Raw genomic sequence first — 20,974 nt, forward strand, 5'->3', positions numbered from 1 at the left:
TTTAATATCAAATGTTGGTGAAACTGAAGGAAAATACTACCTCATACTACGCTGATAAATGTGTACAACCACTTGGAAATCAATATGTCATAAGCTAATGCATTTGAAAATAGCATACTCCTTATTCTAACAATCACTTGCAGGTACCTGTGTATCCAGCAGAAATAAATCACACATGTGCACAAGGTAGCATGCATAAACATGCTCACAGTAGCCTAAAATTCAGATGCAACTTAATATTCATCAATAGGAAAATTGTAAGATAAACAATAGAATATTGGAATAAAGAGCAGTTAAGTAAAATGAGGTAGGTTTATATCCTGATATGGACAGACATCCAAGTGGAAGATGTTTCACTCCAAGTGTTCAGTAAAAAGAAGAAACATGCAGATTAATATGTAAAGATTATATCCTTTATATAAAATAAGCCAAATCCAAAGAGAACAAAATAAACATCTGAAATAAAGTTGTGTGTTTTTGTAGATCCATATTGGATAAATATAATTAAAAATAAAAGGTTTAAGATGGATGAGAAAAAGAAACTGAAGATAAAGGGATTAATCAAAGGTCTGCAAAACAGTAACTTTTTCACTTGTTTCTGCATCTGTAATGCAGACAAAAAGCAGGCAGCTGGCATTTACCTCCAGCAAAAACAGTTGACACTTTCTCAGTGAAATTGAACAAATGCCAGGTCCCTGGTGAAACCTTCACTCTTGAATTTGAGTGAACCCTGTCGCCTGGCAGATGACTTCCTAGTTCTCTTACTGATCCACCTAAATCAAAATCTGGTGTTTGCTTACACTTCACACAGAACTCCAGGTGAGAATTCCAAATGGAAATTAGTTTTAACACAAAAGTAGTGGACTTTTATTAATGATAGTTTTTTTTAAATAATTGGTATTACCAGACATAGGAGTAAAGCAGCAGAATGAGATAGAATGGTCAAAATTAAGGAACTGAAAATTGACATCAGAAGAAATAAAGATAACTTAGACATCATAAAAGAAATTGGGGGAGGGTATAATAATGAGTAAACTCAGAAATATTTTAAAAATAACATCTATAAAACAAAAACAAAATGCTATGAAAAAGAAATAATCAAAAAACAAGAACATATTTGCAGAAAATGCAATAAAAAAATCAAAAAACAAGAACGTATTTGCAGAAAATGCAACCAAAAGTAATAAAAAAGAATATATTTGCAGAAAATCAAAAAACAAGAACATATTTACAGAAATTTTAATTATAATTAGATTTAAAATTATGTCTAAAATTTTTTAAAAAATGAAAACTGTGGAGCCGGCCTACAGAGAAAACAGTCCAGATTGGAAAATAGTGACAGAATGCTCTGGTAAAGTAGTTTCCATTAATGGGTACAAGGTTGAGTAAATCTTTTTTGTTTTTGAGGCAAAGTTTCACTCTTGTTGCCCAGGCACTGGAGTCATACAAAATATAAAAACTCAAAGGAAGAGCCAGATAGTTGATCCTTTTGTACCATCTTGAGGGTACAGAAAGAATAGGAGCTTGGAACATGGCAAGACATGTTAACAGAGGGAGAGAAGAGAAAAGGAATGGCTTGCAAAGGTGGTCTTGTTATGTACCTGCTGCACAGGTAGCAGCTCTTAGAAAGAATAGATTATAGCCTGTGGTTGAGTTAATCTTTCTTAGATGCAGACAATGGGGGAGGGGCTCAGAGAAAGCCTGGCTATTTACTTCACTAATGCAGATTTTCTCTACAGATGCAAATCTCCTCCACAAAAGGCAGCTTTCCAGGGCTATTCCTGTCTGCAGGCTCTCTGAATAGCCATATCAAAATATGTCATAGAAATATATTTTGGGATAGACAATTTTTGGTTTACTCTACAATCAAACTGAAAATAGAATAAAATATCTAGATATAATTTTTTTAAGTTTAGAATCTATATGTGAATAACTATAAAACTCTAATGAAATAAACAAAAGACCTAAATAAGTGAAGAGACATACTGTTTTTATACATTGGAAGATCCAATGATGTTAATATGTCAATTCTTCCCAACTCAATCTATAGATTTTACACAACCCCAATCAAAATCGTAGCTAGCTGTTGTGTAGGTATCAATAAACTGATTGCTATGTTTATCTGGAAAGGTAAAAGACCTATCATAGTCAACATAATAGTGAAGAAAAACATAATTAGACTTATATTACCAGATGTCAGGATTTATTTTAAGGCAATAGTAACCAAGATGTCAAAGGCATTTGAACCACAGCAACTCCATCTTGAATAGGGGCTGGGTAAAATAAGGCTAAAACCTACTAGACTGCATTCGCAGATGGTTAAGACATTCTAACTCACAGGATGAAGTAGGAGGTTGGCACAAGATACAGGTCATAAAGACCTTGCTGATAAAATAGGTTGCAATAAAGAAGTCAGTCAAAATCCAAAACCAAGATGATGACGAGAGTGACCTCTGGTCGTTCTCACTGTTATACTCCCATCAGCACTATGGCAGTTTACAAATGCCATGGCAACATCAAGAAGTTACCCTGTGTGGTCTAAAAAGGAGAGGCATGAATAATCCACCCCTTGTTTAGCATATCATAAAAAATAACCATAAAAATGGGAAACAAGCGGCCCTTGGGGCTGCTCTGTCTATGGAATAGCCATTCTTTATTTCTTTACTTTTCGAAAATAAACTTACTTTCATTATACTCTATGAACTTGCCCTGAATTCTTTCTTGCTTGAGATCCAAGAACTCTCCCTTGGGGTCTGGATTGGGACCCCTTCCCAGTAACAAAGACAGTGTGGTACTGGTAGATTAGTTACATAGATCAATGGATCAGAATAGAGAGTCCAGACATTGACCCATACAAACATAGTCAACTGATCTTTGACAAGGAGCAAAGACAATTCAATGAAGAAAAGATAGTCTTTTTAACAAATCGTTTTGGGACAACTGGATGTCTACATTATAAAACAAAACAAAACAACCTACAAGCATTACTCACATCTCTTACAGAAAACAGTGTAAGTTGTATCATAGACCAAAATATAAAATACAAAATTAGAAAACTTTTAGTAAAACATAGAAGAAAATTTGGGTAACCTCAGGTTTGGCAATCAGTTTTTAAATTGTTAAATTAAATCTAACCTAAAGCTGCCTCGTTAAATATTTTAAGTTTGGCCTAAAGTTTTCTCTGCACACAGTGAATTGTAACCTAACTGGATGGGTAAACACACTGTAACATACTCTTGTACCAATCACCAACTTTCTGCCAATCAAAGGCAGCAAACTGCTCAAACCAAGTTCAAATAAGGCAAATGCCAAGCTGTAAGCAATCAGCTATTTCTGTACCTCACTTTTGCTTTCTGTACATGACTTTCTTTTTCTGTTCACAAATCCTCTCCAACCACATGGCAGTGCTGGGGTCTCTCTGAGTCTATTCTGGCTCAGGGGGCTGTTTGATTCATGAATTAAACTCTATAAAATTGCTCAATTAAACTTTGTTATTGAATTTTTCCAAAGTTTTTCTTTTAACAGAGAGTGTCAGAATTGGAACATGAAGTAGAGCTTCCAGTAACCCCTGGGAGCATCAAGTGACCCAGAGAGGTAACCCCTGACCCCATCAGGACCCATTGCATCCATTGTTCTCGCACAGCAACTGAGGATCATGGGTAAGTTCCCTCTCAGATTCTGAAGCTTCACAAATTTGTGTTTTGTGCTATCTGAGTTTGTTTCAGCAAATTTTTTATGTGAACTGTGTTCAGAAGTCTCGACAGAAACTAGACTGGATCCAGGATCAGATTAAATCCAATAATTAATTGGATTAGATCCAGCTAGAGGCTTTAGATGTCTGACTGGCTCAGATAGAAACTGGCAGTAAATGAATAATCATGCAGAGGATGTAAATTTTGGCTTTAGGAAATTCACAGGGATTTTTGTGTTCTATCCCCTTTGTTTCTTCTTGCATGTTTAGGTAGGGAAAAATCACTGGCTAAACTGATCAAGGGAGCTCAGAGTCAAAGCCAAGATGTAGCATAAAAATGGGAACCTTGACCAGGCGCAGTGGCTCACACTTGTAATCCCATCCCAGCACTTTGGGAGGCCGAGGCAGGTGGATCACTAGGTCAGGAGTTTGAGACCAGCCTGGCCAATGGAGTGAAACCCTGTCTCTACTAAAAATACAAAATATTGGTCAGGCATGGTGGCGCATGCCTGTAATCCCAGCTACTCGGGAGGCTGAGGCAGGAGAATCACTTGAACCTGGAAGGCAGAAGTTGCAATGAGCCAAGATTGCATCATTGAACTCCAGCCCGGGGACAGTGTGAGACTCTGTCTCAAAAAATAAAAAAGGAAACTTAATTTCTGAAGAAGTGAGTACCCCACCTTCCAGCTATGCCTGTCTTTACATATATAAGTATTAAGCCCTGAAGCAACAAACTCTAACAGAAATGGCAAAATATTAATAAAGATAATTTAAAATTTCAGTGGAATGTTCCAAATGAACATTACATTTTAAAAAGTGGATTTAAAAATGAGGACTCCCAAATTAGGCTAACCAAGGAATTCCTATTGATGTGCAGAAGATTCTATAAAGATTTCAATCTTTTTATTGATTTTTTAAAAAAGACTTCATTTTAAAAAATGTTTTTTCTGAGGATTAGGTCTATATTATCCAGGATGGTCTTGAACTCCTGGCCTGAAGTGATCCTCCTAACTTAGCCTCCCAAATGGCTGGGATTATAGCATGAACCATTACATCCAGCCAATTTCTTTATATAAATATATAATATATAAATATATATAATATATATAAAGAAATATAAAGGAAGTTACCCTATGTGGTCTAAAAAGGAGAGGCATGAATAATCCACCCCTTGTTTAGCTATCATAAAAAATAACCATAAAAGTGGGAAACAAGTGGCTGCTCTGTCTATGGAGTAGCCATTCTTTATTTCTTTACTTTTCTAATAAACTTACTTTCATTATACTCTATGGACTTGCCCTGAATTCTTTCTTGCTTGTGTTGAACCCGGAAGGTAGAGGTTACAGTGAGCTGAGACTGCGCCACTGCACTCCAGCCTGGGCAACAGAGTGAGACTCGATCTCAAAAAAGATGGTTCTCTTTCTTTCTCTCTCTTGTCTGTCTTCCTTCCTTCCTTCCTTCCTTCCTTCCTTCCTTCCTTCCTTCCTTCCTTCCTTCCTTCCTCCCTCCCTCCCTCCCTCCCTCCCTCCCTCCCTTCCCTCCTTCCTTTCTTTCTTTCTTCTTTTATTTTAGGTTCAGGGGTACAGGTATAAGTTTGTTATACATGTAAATTGTATGTCACAGGGCTTTGATGTGCAGATTATTTTATCATCGATTTAATCAGCATAGTACCCCATAGGTAGGTGCTCTATCCTGCACCCTCCTCCTACTCTCCAACCTCAGGTAGGCCCTATTGTCTGTTGTTCCATTTTTGTTTCCATGTGTATTCAATAATTAGTTCCTACTTATAAGTGACAACACGAGGTATTTGGTTTTCTGTTCCTGTTAGTTTGCTTAGGATAATGGCCTCCAGCTCCACTCATGTTGCTGCAAGGGACATAATCTCATTCATTTTTATTACTGCATAGTATTCCACTGTGTATATGTACCAAATTTTCTTTATCCATTCTACTTTTGATGGGTATTAAGGTTGATTCCATGTCTTTGCTATTGTGAATAGTGCTGCAATGAACATATGATTCCATGAGTCTTTATGGTATAACAATTTATATTCCTTTGGGTATATATCCAATAATGGGATTGCTGGGTCAAATGGTAATTCAGTTTTTTTTTTTTTTTCCAAGCCAAACTGTATCCAGCTTTATTAAAGATACTTTCCATAAACAATCATGGTATTTCAGGCAGGACATGGGCAGACAATCATTAACAGTATACAACAACTTTCAAACTCCCTTCCTCAATGGACTACCAAAAATCAGAAAGCCACTATAAAACCCAATGAAGTCTTCATCTGATGCTCTGAACAGGGAAAGTTTAGACTGAGGGTTGACATTTCACATTTAGCATGTTGTTTAACAACTTTTCACAAGCCCACCCTGACTTTCAGGAAGTGAAATAAAAATGGCAGAATTTGTCTGAAGATCCACAATATAGAAATGGAACCAATGCTGTTTTGACAGGTGCCATCTCAGTGGCATCACTGGAAAGTCCAGATTGCCTGACACACTGGTAACCAATGACTAGGGGTCAAGTCCCAACAGATGTCTGGGCTTAAGGGAGTTAAGTCTATGCTGAAAGATGGAAAGGGAGAAGAGGACATAAAAACAAATTCATTTTTCCATACCACAAGGCTTTTGTGCCAAGGTGGCCATGTGTGTCAAAGTCAGGGAATCCCTCCTCCTGGGAGCCAAGAGGAAGTCTCTCAAAACTAGAAGGGAAAGGTGTTTTCCCCACATCAATCCAGCTGTGGAGACATTCTATTAGTGACATATGCCCCTTCCCCCAAAAACAATGAAGTGTTCTGTGTGCTAACAACATAGCTTTAAAAAAAAAAAAAAAGTAAAACAAAAATCTGCATTTTTATAAAACTTGATAAAAAATAGTATTTCAAACTGTACAGTCACCAGAAGTACACAGTTATCAAAAATGCACACACTTCACTTGGCATCTCCAGCCCCTTCAGCTTTCTGTGCCTGATCTGTTTTGGCATCTCCGTTTTCTGCAGGGTTATTCCCCTCCTTGCCAGCATCAGCTTTTCCCTTTTTCCCTTTGGGTACCTTCTCTCCCTTCTTTGCAGGGGCCTTTTTAGGCTTGGGCTCTGGCTTTGGAGGAGCAGGTTTAGCAGACAACCTCGCGGATCTTCTCTGTGGTTCGTCCTTCACCTTGGCTTTATCTCCTTTAGCATCCCCTTCAGCCTTTCTCTTGGGCATGGTGGCGACGGCGGCGGGACGTAGGTGCTGGACGCAGGATGCAGCGCGCGCACGGGCTTTGGTCGGTCCGGGGGTCGTTCTCGCCTCTTCTTCTTCCGGTAATTCAGTTTTAAGTCTTTAAGAAACCACCAAACAATGGCTGAACTAATTTAAATTCCCATATAACTAATTTACACTATACAGCAGCATATAAGCTTTCTTTTTCTCCACAACCTGGCCATGATTTGTTATTTTTTGACTTTTTAAAAATAGCCACTCTGACTGGTGTGATGGTATCTCATAGTGGTGTTGATTTGCATTGCTCTAATGATTCATAAAGATGAGCATTTTTTCATATGCTTATTGGACACACATATATCTTCTTTTGAAAAGTGTCTGTTCATGTCCTTTGCCCACTTTGTAATTGGGTTGTTTGGTTTTTGCTCTTTAATTTATTTAAGTTCCTTATAAATTCTGGATATTAGACCTTTGTTGGATGCATAGTTTGCAGACATTTTCTCCCATTCTGTAGGCTGTCTGTTTACTCTGTTGATAGTTTCTTTTGCAGTGCAGAACCTCTTTGGTTTAATTAGGTCCCACTTGTCAATTTTTGGTTTTGTTGCAAATTCTTTTGGTGTCTTCTTCATGAAATCTTTGCCAGGGTGTATGTCCAGAATGGTACTCCCTAGGTTATCTCCTAGGGTTTTTATAGTTTTAGGTTTTACATTTAAGTCTACAATCTATCTTGAGTTGATTGTTGTATATGGTCTAAGAAAGGAGTCCAATTTTAGTCTTCTGCCAATGGTTAGTCTGTTATCACAGTAGCATTTATTAAATAGGGAATCCTTTCCCCATTGCTTGTTTTTGTAAGATTTGTCAAAGACCAGATGGTTGTAGGTGTGCAGCATTATTTATGAGCTCTCTTGCCTGTTCCATTTGTCTATATGTCTGTTTTTGTACCAGTACCACGCTGTTTGGGTTACTGTAGCCTTGTGATGTAGTTTCAAGTCAAGTAACGTGATGCCTCCAGCTTTGCTTTTTTTGCTTAGGACTGTCTTGGCTATTTTTTTCGTTCCATATGAATTTTAAAATGTTTTTTTCCAATTCTGTAAAGAATCGGAAAGATGGCAGATAGAAGCCTCCACCAATTGTCCCTTCATAAAAACACCAATTTAACAACTATCTACACACAAAAAAAGGACATGCATAAGGGTCAAGAATCAGGACAGCCCTCATAGTACCTGGTTTTAAGTTCATATTACTGAAAGAGACACTGAAGAAATAGAGAAAACAGCTTTGAATCACCAGCATCACCTCTCCTGCATCCCCCAGCAGTGGTGGTGTGGTATGGAGAGTATTTCTGTGCACTAGTGAGAGGAAGAGCATGAAGCAAAACAAGACAAAACTCAGCTGACACCCAAGGAGGGAGCCTTTAAACCAGCCCTAGTCAGAGCAGAATCACAGATCCCAGTGGTCAGAACTTGAGCTCCCACAAGCCTCAGCGCCACAGGCTACAGTGTTCTGGGGTCACAAATAAACTTGAAAGACAGTCTAGGCCACAAGAATTGTAACTTCCCAGGTAATTCCTAGTGCTGAATTGGACCCATAGACAATGGACTAGGGAGAACATGACCTACTGAGACACCAGCTGAAACAGCCAAGGGAGTGCTGGAATCACCCCTTCTCTAATTCCAGGTTGCACAGCTTGTAGTTCTAAAAGACACCCCTTCTTTTTGCTTGAGGAGAGGAGATGAAAGAGTAGAGAGAACTTTTTCTTGTATTTTGGATACCAGCTCAGACATAGCAGGCTAGGTCCCTGGTCAGAGTCATGAGGTCCCCCTTTCCAGGCCCTTGCTTCCAAGCAACATTTCTAGACACACTGGGCCAGAAGGAAATCCACTTCCCTGTAGGGAAGGACTCAGTCCTGGCAGAATTTAACACCTACTAACTAAAGAGGCCTTGGGCCTTAAATAAACAGCAGTGATGTCCAGTTATATTAAGGAATTTAGGTGAGACATTGAGATTTGTTGGTTTCTGGTGAGACTTAGCACATTCCCAGCTGTGGTGGCTACAGTGAAAGACTCCTTCTGCCTGAGAAAAGTAGAAAGAAAAATAAAGGAGTCTTCGTCTTGCACTTCAGGTACCAGCTCAGCCACTGGGGGCAGAGCACTAGTGAGCTCTTGGGATCCTTGATTCTAGAACTTGGCTCTTGGACAGAATTTCTGGATGTGCCCCGGACCAGAGGGGAGCCCAGTGCCTTAAAGGGTGAGTCCCAGGCCAGAGAGCATTCACCACAAACTGACTTAAAAGGCCTTGAGCTTTAAGAAAACATTGATGGTAGTCTGGCAGTACTCCCCATTGATTTGAGGTGGTGGTGGCCATACGGTGAGGCTCCTCTGCCTTTAGAAAGGGTAGGAAAGAGTGTGAAAGACTGCATCTTATGGTTTCAGTGCCACCTCGGCCTTAATACAATAGAACACCAGGTGTTCTATTGTATTAGATGTAAGGTGTTTTACTCTAATCCCTGGCTCCCGAATGGCACCTCTAGATTCACCAGGGTCCTGGAGGAACTTGCCACCCTGAAGGAAAGGACACAGGCCTGGCTGGCTTAGCTACCTGCTGATCATGAGACCCCAGGGCTTTGAGAAAACATAGGTAGTAACCAGCAAGTGGTTAGAGCAGGGCTTTGTTGAGACTCAGTGCTGTGCTGGCTTTAGGTTGGACCCAGCACAGTTCTTGGACTGGTAGCCACAGAGGTGCTTGTGTCACTCCACCCCTGGTTCAGGTGGCTCAGAACAGAGAAAGAAACTTCATTGGTTTTGGAGAATGTAAGGGAAGAGAACAAGAGTCTCTGCCTAGTAATCCAGAGAATTATTACCAATTTTTGCCAAGAACTTAAAGGCGGTACCTATACGAGTCTGCAAGAACCGCAGTGTTACTGGGTCTGGGATTCCCCCTAAAGCAGATATAGCTTAGACAACAATGCCAAAGTTCTTTTAAATATCTGAAAAGCCTTCCCAAGAAGGAAGGGTACAAACAAGCCTTGACTGCAAAGACTACAATAAATACCTAGCCCTTCAATGCCCAGACACAGATGAACATCCACAAGTATCAAGATGACCGAGGAAAACATGACCTCACTAAATGAACTACATAAGGCATCAGGAATCAGTCCTGGAGAAACAGAGACATGGGACCATTTAGACAGAATTCAAAATAGCTATTTTGAAGAAACTCAAAAATATTCAAGATAACACAGAGAAAGAAATCAGAACTCTGTCAGATAAATTTAACAAAGAGATTGAAATAATTAAAAAGAAATGAGCAGAAATTCAGGAGCTGAAAATTGCAGCTGGTATACTGAACATCATAGTCTTTTAATAGTGGAAGAAAGAATTAGTGTGCTTGCAGACAGGCTATTTGGCAATCAGCAGCCCTTGGGGCTGCTCTGTTTATGGAGTAGCCATTCTTTTATTCCTTTACTTTCTTAATAAACTTGCTTTCACTTTGTACTGTGGACTTGTCCTGAATTCTTCCTTGTGTGAGATCCAAGAACCCTCTCTTGGGGTTTGGATCCAGACCCCTTTCCTGTAACGTTAGCATATCAATTATTCTCATTTAAAAACAGTTTTTAGTGTTTTCCAAAGTATTAAATAATATTAAAGTAATCTTAGTCTACTTTGAAATAACTCTATACCATTTCACATGTTGTTCACATACTGTATAACAGAATATCCCCAGTAGCTCCCTCCCATACCTTGTGAAATTGCTGTCATTTATTTTACTTATCCATATGCTAAAATCACCCATTATATTGTTACCATTATTACTTTAAACAAAAACATATTTTAAGTTACTTATCAATTTTTAAAAATTATGCCTTCATTTATTTCTTTCCTGATGCTCCTTCCTTCTTTATGTAAATCAAAGTTTCCAGCCTATACAATTTTCTTTTTTTTTGAGATGGAGTCTCGCTCTGTAGCCCAGGCTGGAGTGCAGTGGCCGGATCTCGGCTCACTGCAAGCTCCGCCACCTGGGCTTACGCCATTCTCCTGCCTCAGCCTCCTGAGTAGCTGGGAGTACAGGTGCCTGCCACCTCACCCGGCTAGGTTTTTTTTGTATTTTGTAGTAGAGATGGGGTTTCACCGTGTTAGCCAGGATGGTCTCGATCTCCTGACCTCATGATCCGCCCATCTCGGCCCCCCAAAGTGCTGGGATTAAAAGCTTGAGCCACCGCGCCCGGCCTACAATTTTCATTTCATTATCCTTTTTTACCTTTCTTCTAGGGCAGCACTGCTCGTGATGAATTCCCTCAGTTCTTGTTTTTTGGAGAAAGTCTTTAATTCTCTGTAATTTGCAGGGTAATCTAACAGGATACAGAATCCTAGGATGGTGGTTTTTCTTTGAATTCTTCTAATATTTTAGTCCACTCTCTCCTTGCTTGCATGGTTTGTGACAAGAAGTCTACTGTAATTCTCATGTTTTTTCCTTTCTATGTAAAGCATTTCATTTTCTTTGGCTTCTTTCAATATTTTTCTCTTTGTCTGGTTTTCTTCAGTTTGAATATGATATAACTTGTTGTAGTTTTCTTTGGCACTTTTCCTGGCTGGTGTTCTGTAAGCTTTCTGGATCTGTGGTTTGGTATATGTCATTTATTTTGAAAAATTCTCCTCTGCTATTACTTGAAATATTTCTTCTGCTGTGTTCTCTCTTTTCCACTGCTATTCTAATTCCACATGTCACATTAAACAAAGTATACTACATTTCTGAGATAATGTTTTAGTATTATTTTTCTCTTTGTATTTTATTTTGGGGAATTTCTATTGACGTATCTTCATGCTCACTATTTTCTTGATGTTCAACCTAGTGATAAGTATATCATAGACATTCTTCATTTTTGTTGTAGTGTTTTTGTTTTCCAGCATTTTCTATTGACACTCTCTCACAATCTAAATGTCTTTGCATAGTTTGCCCGTATTTTCTTGCTTTTACCTATTTTTTCCATTAGATCCCTTAACATATTATTCACAATTACTTTACATTTCCTGTTCTATGTCATATCTGAGCATGGTTCTGATGCTTAATTTGTGATTTTTCTTGTCTTTTGGTGTGACTTGTAATTTTCTGATTAAAGCTGGACGTGATACGTCATGTAATAAAAATTTAGATATTTTTTCTAGGCCTTTAGTATGTGGTCTTATGTTAATTTGGCTAAGAGCTGTGCTGTGTTTTATGTTTACTGTCGCTGTGGGTGCCAAACGCTTTACATTTCTCTTGTATCCTTATTTTTGTCTCCTGTGTTTTTTTGGGATTTCCTAAAAACTCATTCTCAGACGGAATTTGCATCTTGCAGCTCTTTCAGCTACTATTGTTGTAGTGGAGCCCTGTTGGTATGCTGGTAAAGTGAGAGGAAGAAGGGATATTCTATAATCATATAATTAAATCTCAGTTTTATCAGTGTGCCTGTGTTCCAAGGCTGTGTGACCTATGCTTAGATCTCTTAGCCTTTTTCTTCCCCCTTAGATGAGACAGAAAGGTCAGAGGGGGCCAGGGTGGGAGAGATGCCCTTCCCCCAGATGAGATAAGACTAGTAAGGTCATTTCCCCCGAAGAATAAGGCCTTTGCTCTGGAGAATACTCGGTGTGTTTTTCACAATGGTTACTCTTCTCTTCCCTTGATAAAGCCAGTGGAGAATCTTTCTTAGCTTTTCACAGTAAGCATCTAGTTTAGTTCCTGAAGATAAAACCCACAAAAATGCAGGGTCCTCCTAGCAGCATAGCATTCCTCCACTCCAGGATTTCTCACTTTCAAGCTAGTCTACGTTCAGCTCCAGCAGTTGATTAACATTACAAGTTGAATATCCCCACCAAGTGTGGCTACAGTGGCTTTTTCTTCAGGTAAGCAGATCTTAGCTGTGACTCGCTGGATTTGCCTATTTTTCCAGATTTGGGGCACTCTCATTTCTCTAATGCATCCAAGAAAAAATGTTGAGTTTTAGTTTGTTTAGTTTTTTCTTGTGGTATGAACAGGAGTGCTGACTTCCAAACTTGACTTGTTGAAGCTGAAACTAGAAGTCTTAGGTTTTTGTTTTTATAATTATGTTTTTATTTCTGTGATTTCTGGGTACTTTTTAAATGGATGGAATGTAATATCCTCTAGAATATTTAAGATTTGAAACAAATTATAGGAAGATCTTAAAATAAGTAAAACGTGTCTTGCCTCCTTGGGTATTAGTTCTTTCATTTGTGGAGTAAGTTGCCATTCTTTTGAGGTGTAGGTCCTCTTCAAATGTTTGGTTATATTTGCCATTCAGGATCCCTGCTCTACTTTATGTGGATGCCATTTCTGACTACAGAAGATTTTTTCTGAAATTTTTAAGAGTTTTGCTGGATATGCTACTGAAGAGGTTGTGCTCAATGCTTTGCATTTGGGGTGAAGAATCTGTTTCTCCTGATACATTGCCCTGATTCTCCTTCCAAATGATGAAATCCTTCATCAACAAATGCATGAAGAAGTGGAGGTTCCACCAGCCTTGTGCTCTAAAAAAGTTTTCAGTTAAGCATCCTGATTATTTTCCCAGAGCCCTTTTCTTTTCTCTAATTTCATCATACCTGAGACTAAACAACCTCTGAAATTATGCCTCCCTTTTAATTATCTTTTTTCAATGTGTTTTGCTCTGTGGTCTCCTTTTTCATTCAATTCATCAGTGTTCTATCTTCTAGAAAGCCTTCGACATTTTTGATTTGCTGCTTATTCACTCTAATTTTGTTGTTTTTATAAATTGCAAATGACTTTTATTACAATTTGGGATTCATTAAGGTCTTTTTCTGGAACAGTTTCTCACATTATAAACTCATATTTGTTAGGCTGATTTTCTGATTAAACTTATAACTTCAACAGATTAAAAATAGTCATCATATCTCTATCCCTATCAAGAATGACAGCTTTTACTTACAGATCTACATTAAGTTAACACATATATGAATAAATGAAGTGTATATAATAGCTATGCTTCATCTTGTTTTGGAATTACACTTATTCCGGACTTACATCTACACAACTAATGGCAATATCCTTTCCTTGGTTTGGGATTAAATGAATTGGGAGAAAAAAAGAAAAAAGAAGAAAGAAAAAAAATCTAGGGAAGGAAATAGGTTTCTATCTTCACCACCACTGCACAGAAAAGGAAGCTTCCCATTTGTCCTCTGACTTCTCCAACCTTCTGCCCCATCACACTGTTCTTATGACACTGGACTCATTGGTTATGCACTACACAGATATGGCATAACATTTCCTTCTGTTCTTTCACTGCCTTCCCTTATATGGAACTTCAATTTTCTTCCTCTGGGTATGGGGCAGCTATTTTCAGTCTAAATAGGCTGGCCACTCAGCTAGCCCCACTTAATCACCAAGCCAATGCAGAGAAGGCAAAGCATATGCACTGCATCATATATGATATTTTGTCTAATTTGTTTCCATCTTAGGTTCTATTTTAGTGATCTGGTGGAGTGACCCTCACTACCAGTCTATAATCTGTAAACTTTATATGACCCCAGTGATTTTTTCCTTCTTCTAGGTATCTATTAATGGATGGTATGAGGAAATATGTTGTTATTCTTCCTTTTAAGTAAAACCTTTCTGAAATGAACTGTGAGTATTTTTGTTTAGTTTTTTTATAAGCGTGAACTTAACTCTGCTATTCCACTAGGCATGCAAGGGAATAAGAAAAATATGGAACCCAAAGGGACTGCAGTAAGACCCCAAAGATTATAGGACACTGTGAGCAAATGGGGTGAAGAAGTTCTCTCCTGACCTACAGAAGGAATGGTCTGGTGATTAAGATAAAACACAATTCAATTTATTAGATTTGTCCATAGTCAGCAATGGTGATCTACTTGCTAGTCTTACCATTCCTGGACCCAAAGTGCTCCATGGCTTCCATGATATTCTTGACTTCCTTCACTTTGCAAAGACTACATGCTTGCCATTCAATCACTCAGTCGTGGCAGTGCAGATGAAACACGGGAAACTGTTTGTGTTGGGTCCGGCATTTGTCATGGACAAGATGCCAGGACCTGTATGCTTCAGGATCCTCATCATCAAATTTCCCCCCATAGATGGACTTGCCACCACTGCCATTATGACATGTGAAGTCACCACCCTCACACATAAACCTTGGAATAATTCTGGGAAAGCAGAAACCCTTACAACCAAATCCTTTCTCTCCAGTGCTCAGAGCATGAACATTTTTTGCGGTCTTTGGAACTTTGTCTACAAACAGCTTGAAGGAAACTTAGCCCAAGGGCTCACCAGCAATAGTGTTGTTGAAGAACACAGTGAGGTTGACCATGGCTGGTGGCAAGGGGCTCCAGGTAGTGTCGGCACCTTCAAAGCTGAAAGTTTTTTTGAATAATCCAAATTATTTGACTACTTTTATTTCTGTTTGCTGGTCTTTAAAAATTCAAGCAATCGCTGCTCAAGCCATTCAATACCTTGACGGAGCCCCAGTCATATTTGAATGAATTTTACCCATGAACCAGATATTTAGCCTATGATTAAAACATTTGCTTTAAGAAATTAAATTTCTGAAAGCATTTAAAATAAAATGGAGTGATTAGAAGCTTGGAATCATTACTCTTATTATTCCTGCTATTTTTTTTATTTAGATAAAACTTACATTAACCATAAAAGGTAGAAGACTTGGCGACAGAGTCTCAACCTCACCGCTGCTGCCACCACTGTCCTGAGACTGCTGAACCCCTGTCCATCTGCCGCCACCACCCACTCTGGACACAGAACATCCAGTCATGGATAAAAATGAGCTGGTTCAGAAGACCAAACTGGCTGAGCAGGCTGAGCGATATGATAGCATGGCAGCCTGCATGAAGTCTGTATCTGAGCAAGGAGCTGAATTATCCAATGAGGAGAAAAATCTTCTCTCAGTTGCTTATAAAAATGTTGTAGGAGCCCGTAGGCCATCTTAGATGGTCATCTCAAGTATTGAACAAAAGACGGAAGATGCTAAGGAAAAACAGCAGATGGCTCGAAAATACAGAGAGAAAATTGAGATGGAGCTAAGAGATATCTACAATGATGTACTGTCTCTTTTGGAAAAGTTCTTGATCCCCAGCGCTTCACAAGCAGAGAGCAAAGTTTTCTATTTGAAAATGAAAGGAGATTACTACCATTACTTGGCTGAGGTTGCCACTGGTGATGACAAGAAAGGGATTGTGGATCAGTCACAACAAGCATACCAAGAAGCTTTTGAAATCAGTGAAAAGGAAATGCAGCCGACACATCCTATCAGACTGGGTCGGGCCCTTAACTTCTCTTGTTCTATTATGAGATTCTGAACTCCCCAGATAAAGCCTGCTCCCTTGCAAAGATGGCTTTTGATGAAGCCATTGCTGAACCTGATACATTAAGTGAAGAGTCATACAAAGACAGCACACTAATAATGCAATTACCGAGAGACGACTTGACATTGTGGACATTGGATACCTAAGGAGACAAAGCTGAAGCAGGAGAAATGGGAAAATTAACCGGCCTCCAATTTTAGTCTGCCTCATTCTAAAATTTACACAGTAGACCACTTGTCATCCATGGTGTCCCACAAATAGTTTTTTGTTTATAATTTATGACAGGTTTGTGTTACTTCTATTTGAATTTCTGTATTTCCCATGTTGTTTTTATGTTTAATATTAGGGGAGTAGTGGTCAGGCATAGTGATTCATGCCTGTAATCCCAGCACTTTGGGAAGCCGAGGTGGGTCAATCACCTGAGGTCAGAAGTTCGAGACCAGCCTGGCCAACATGGTGAAACCCCGTCTCTACTGAAAATACAAAAATTAGCCAGGCGTGGTGGCAGGTGCCTGTAATCCCAGCTACCCAGGAGGCTGAGGCAGGAGAATCGCTTGAACCCGGGAGGCAGAGGTTGCAGTGAGCCAGGATCACACCATTGCACTCCAGTCTGGGGGACAAGAGTGAGACTTTGTCTCACATACACACACACACATATATACACACACACATATATACATACACACATATACATATATATAATATATATATTTGGGGAGTAAAGCCAGTTAACATTTAGGGAGTTATCTGTTTTCATCTTGAGGTGGCCAATATGGGGATGTGGGATTTTTATAAAGTTATAAATGTTTGGTATGGTACTTTCAGTACATTGTGGCTTCACAAGGTCCAGTGTTAAAACTGCTTCCATATCTAACCAAAGAAAATTGCCTACATATTGGCTTGTCCTGGTGGGGAATAAAAAGGATCACTGGTTCCAGTCACAGGTGTATTAATTGTGGGTACTTGAGTGTTTGGAGCACTTACAAGGCTGTGGTAGAAACAGATATCCCATGGATACCACATGTTAAACCATATATATCTGTGGAATACTCAATCTCACTGTGCACACCTTTCACTACAGCTGCAGAAGTGTTCCTTTAGATAAAGTTGTGACCCATTTTACTCTGGGTAAGTGCAGAAATGGTTCACATTTCATTATTTGTAAAGTTACCTGCTGTTAGCTTTCATTATTTTTGCTACATTCATTTTATTTGTATTTAAAATTTTAGGCAACCTAAGAACAAATGAAAAAGTAAAGATGCAGTAAAAATTAATTGCTTGATATTCATTACTTCATGTATATCAAGCACAGCAGTAAAATAAAAATCCATATATTTAGCTTTTTTTTTTTTAGGTTTTTTGCTTTTGTGATTTTTTTTTGATACTTGCCTAACATGCATGTGCTGTAAAAATAGTTAACAGGGAAATAACTGGAAATGATGGCCAGCTTGGTTTAATGTCTAACGAAATGCTCATGAACAATCCAAGCATAATTGTTAAGAACACATGTATTAAATTCATGTAAGTGGAATAGAAGTTTTATGAATGGACTTTTCAACTACTTTTTCCACAGCTTTTCATGTAACTTAGTCTTTTGGTTCTGAAACTTCTCTAAAGAAAATTGTACATTTTTTTGAAATTTATTCCTTATTCCCTCTTGGCAGTTAATGGTCTTTTCCAAGTTTAAACACAAAGTTTATGATAACATCAAAAATACTACTAATATCACTACTGTTTGCAACCATGTCTCAAGATCCCCTCTCAAAGTTTATCATAACAACAAAAATACTACTAATATCACTACTGTTTCCAACCATGTCCCATGATCCCTTCTCTTCCCACCCTGAAAAAAATTAGCTCCTATTTGTTCTGGGAGAGGGGGAGATTGATTAGGACAAAAAAAGGAGTATGTTCCAGTTCCATTTAAAATTTTGGTATATGGCATTTTCTAACTTAGGAAGCCACAATGTTCTTGGCCTATCATGATGTTGGGTAGCATTAACTATAAGTTTTTTGTTTCCAAATCACTTTTTGGTTTTTAAGAATTTCTTGATACTCTTATACCCTGCCTTCAATTTTGATCCCTTATTCTATGTGTCAGGGGCACAAGATCACCTTCCTTTTTTAGCCTTCTGTCTTGTCACCAGTCATTCCTACTTGGTGGCCATGATCTTTCTGGCTCCATTCAATGTCTAAGGCACCCTGCTTCCTTTGCTTGCATCCCACAAACTACTTCCCTCATCCTATTTACTGCAACAAATCTCTCCTTAGTTGATGAGATTGTGTTTAATCTCCTTTTAAAATCCTACTTATCCTGAATGGTCTGTCATTGTCTGCCTTTAAAATCCTTCCTCTTGACTTGAAAAGGCAAGTCTGGGGACGGAGCAAGATGGCCGAATAGGAACAGCTCCAGTCTCCAACTCCCAGCGCGAGTGACACAGAAGACCGGTGATTTCTGCATTTTCAACTGAGACTCCACCTCTGGGGACAGGGCACAGCTAAACAACAACAAAAGCAGCAGAAACCTCTGCAGACACAAACAACTCTGTCTGACAGCTTTGAAGAGAGCAGTGGATCTCCCAACACGGAGCTTGAGATCGGAGAAGGGACAGACTGCCTGTTCAAGTGGGTCCCTGACCCCTGAGTAGCCTAACTGGGAGACATCCCCCACTAGGGGCAGTCTGACACCCCACACCTCACAGGGTGGAGTACACCCCTGAGAGGAAGCTTCCAAAGCAAGAATCAGACAGGTACACTCGCTGTTCAGCAATATTCTATCTTCTGCAGCCTCTGCTGCTGATACCCAGGCGAACAGGGTCTGGAGTGGACCTCAAGCAATCTCCAACAGACCTACAGCTGAGGGTCCTGACTGTCAGAAGGAAAACTATCAAAGAGGAAGGACACCTAGACCAAAACCCCATCAGTACGTCACCATCATCAAAGACCAGAGGCAGATAAAACCACAAAGATGGGGAAAAAACAGGGCAGAAAAGCTGGAAATTCAAAAAATAAGAGCGCATCTCTCCCGGCAAAGGAGCGCAGCTCATCGCCAGCAACGGATCAAAGCTGGACGGAGAATGACTTTGACGAGATGAGAGAAGAAGGCTTCAGTCCATCAAACTTCTCAGAGCTAAAGGAGGAATTACGTACCCAGTGCAAAGAAACTAAAAATCTTGAAAAAAAAGTGGAAGAATTGATAGCTAGAGTAATTAATGCAGAGAAGGTCATAAATGAAATGAAAGAGATGAAAACCATGACACGAGAAATACATGACAAATGCACAAGCTTCAGTAACCGACTCGATCAACTGGAAGAAAGAGTATCAGCGATTGAGGATCAAATGAATGAAATGAAGCGAGAAGAGAAACCAAAAGAAAAAAGAAGAAAAAGAAATGAACAAAGCCTGCAAGAAGTATGGGATTATGTAAAAAGACCAAATCTACGTCTGATTGGGGTGCCTGAAAGTGAGGGGGAAAATGGAACCAAGTTGGAAAACACTCTTCAGGATATCATCCAGGAGAACTTCCCCAACCTAGTAGGGCAGGCCAACATTCAAATCCAGGAAATACAGAGAACACCACAAAGATACTCCTCGAGAAGAGCAACTCCAAGACATATAATTGCCAGATTCACCAAAGTTGAAATGAAGGAAAAATCTTAAGGGCAGCCAGAGAGAAAGGTCGGGTTACCCACAAAGGGAAGCCCATCAGACTAACAGCAGATCTCTCGGCAGAAACTCTCCAAGCCAGAAGAGAGTGGGGGCCAATATTCAACATTCTTAAAGAAAAGAATTTTAAACCCAGAATTTCATATCCAGCCAAACTAAGTTTCATAAGTGAAGGAGAAATAAAATCCTTTACAGATAAGCAAATGCTTAGAGATTTTGTCACCACTAGGCTTGCCTTACAAGAGACCCTGAAGGAAGCACTAAACATGGAAAGGAACAACTGGTACCAGCCATTGCAAAAATATGCCATAATGTAAAGACCATCAAGGCTAGGAAGAAACTGCATCAACTAACCAGCAAAATAACCAGTTAATATCATAATGGCAGGATCAAGTTCACACATAACAATCTTAACCTTAAATGTAAATGGACTAAATGCTCCAATTAAAAGACACAGACTGGCAAACTGGATAAAGAGTCAAGACCCATCAGTCTGCTGTATTCAGGAGACCCATCTCACATGCAGAGTCATACATAGGCTCAAAATAAAGCGATGGAGGAAGATTTATCAAGCAAATGGAGAACAAAAAAAAGCAGGGGTTGCAATACTAGTCTCTGATAAAATAGACTTTAAACCATCAAAGATCAAAAGAGACAAAGAAGGCCATTACATAATGGTAAAGGGATCAATTCAACAGGAAGAGATAACTATCCTAAATATGTATGCACCCAATACAGGAGCACCCAGATTCATAAAGCAAGTCCTTAGAGACTTACAAAGAGACTTAGACTCCCATACAATAATAATGGGAGACTTCAACACTCCACTGTCAACATTAGACAGATCAACGAGACAGAAAGTTAACAAGGATATCCAGGAATTGAACTCATCTCTGCAGCAAGCAGACCTAATAGACATCTTTAGAACTCTCCACCCCAAATCAACAGAATATACATTCTTCTCAGCACCACATCGTACTTACTCCAAAATCGACCACGTAATTGGAAGTAAAGCACTCCTCAGCAAATGTACAAGAACAGAAATTATAACAAACTGTCTCTCAGACCA

The 20,974-nt window shown here is 39.1% G+C and overlaps 1 protein-coding gene and 1 pseudogene across 1 annotated transcript; one reads left to right on the top strand and one right to left on the bottom strand.

Annotated features, from left to right (window-relative positions):
- Positions 1-6,382: 6,382 nt before the first annotated feature.
- LOC693464 (non-histone chromosomal protein HMG-17) lies at positions 6,383-6,996 on the bottom strand. Its single transcript, XM_001082035.5, has one exon. It carries the CDS (start codon positions 6,898-6,900, stop codon positions 6,628-6,630), a length of 273 nt encoding a protein of 90 aa, XP_001082035.1. The 5' UTR covers positions 6,901-6,996; the 3' UTR covers positions 6,383-6,627.
- An 8,660-nt stretch (positions 6,997-15,656) lies between these two features.
- Positions 15,657-16,438, top strand: LOC693708 (14-3-3 protein zeta/delta pseudogene; annotated as a pseudogene).
- The last annotated feature ends 4,536 nt before the right edge of the window (positions 16,439-20,974 follow it).

Source organism: Macaca mulatta, chromosome 9, assembly GCF_049350105.2.
Source record: "Macaca mulatta isolate MMU2019108-1 chromosome 9, T2T-MMU8v2.0, whole genome shotgun sequence".
NCBI classification, from domain to species: domain Eukaryota; kingdom Metazoa; phylum Chordata; class Mammalia; order Primates; family Cercopithecidae; genus Macaca; species Macaca mulatta.

Bases quoted from the DNA above. Each gene is read 5' to 3' on its own strand.
- LOC693464 (XM_001082035.5), bottom strand. From the start codon at position 6,900: ATGCCCAAGAGAAAGGCTGAAGGGGATGCTAAAGGAGATAAAGCCAAG.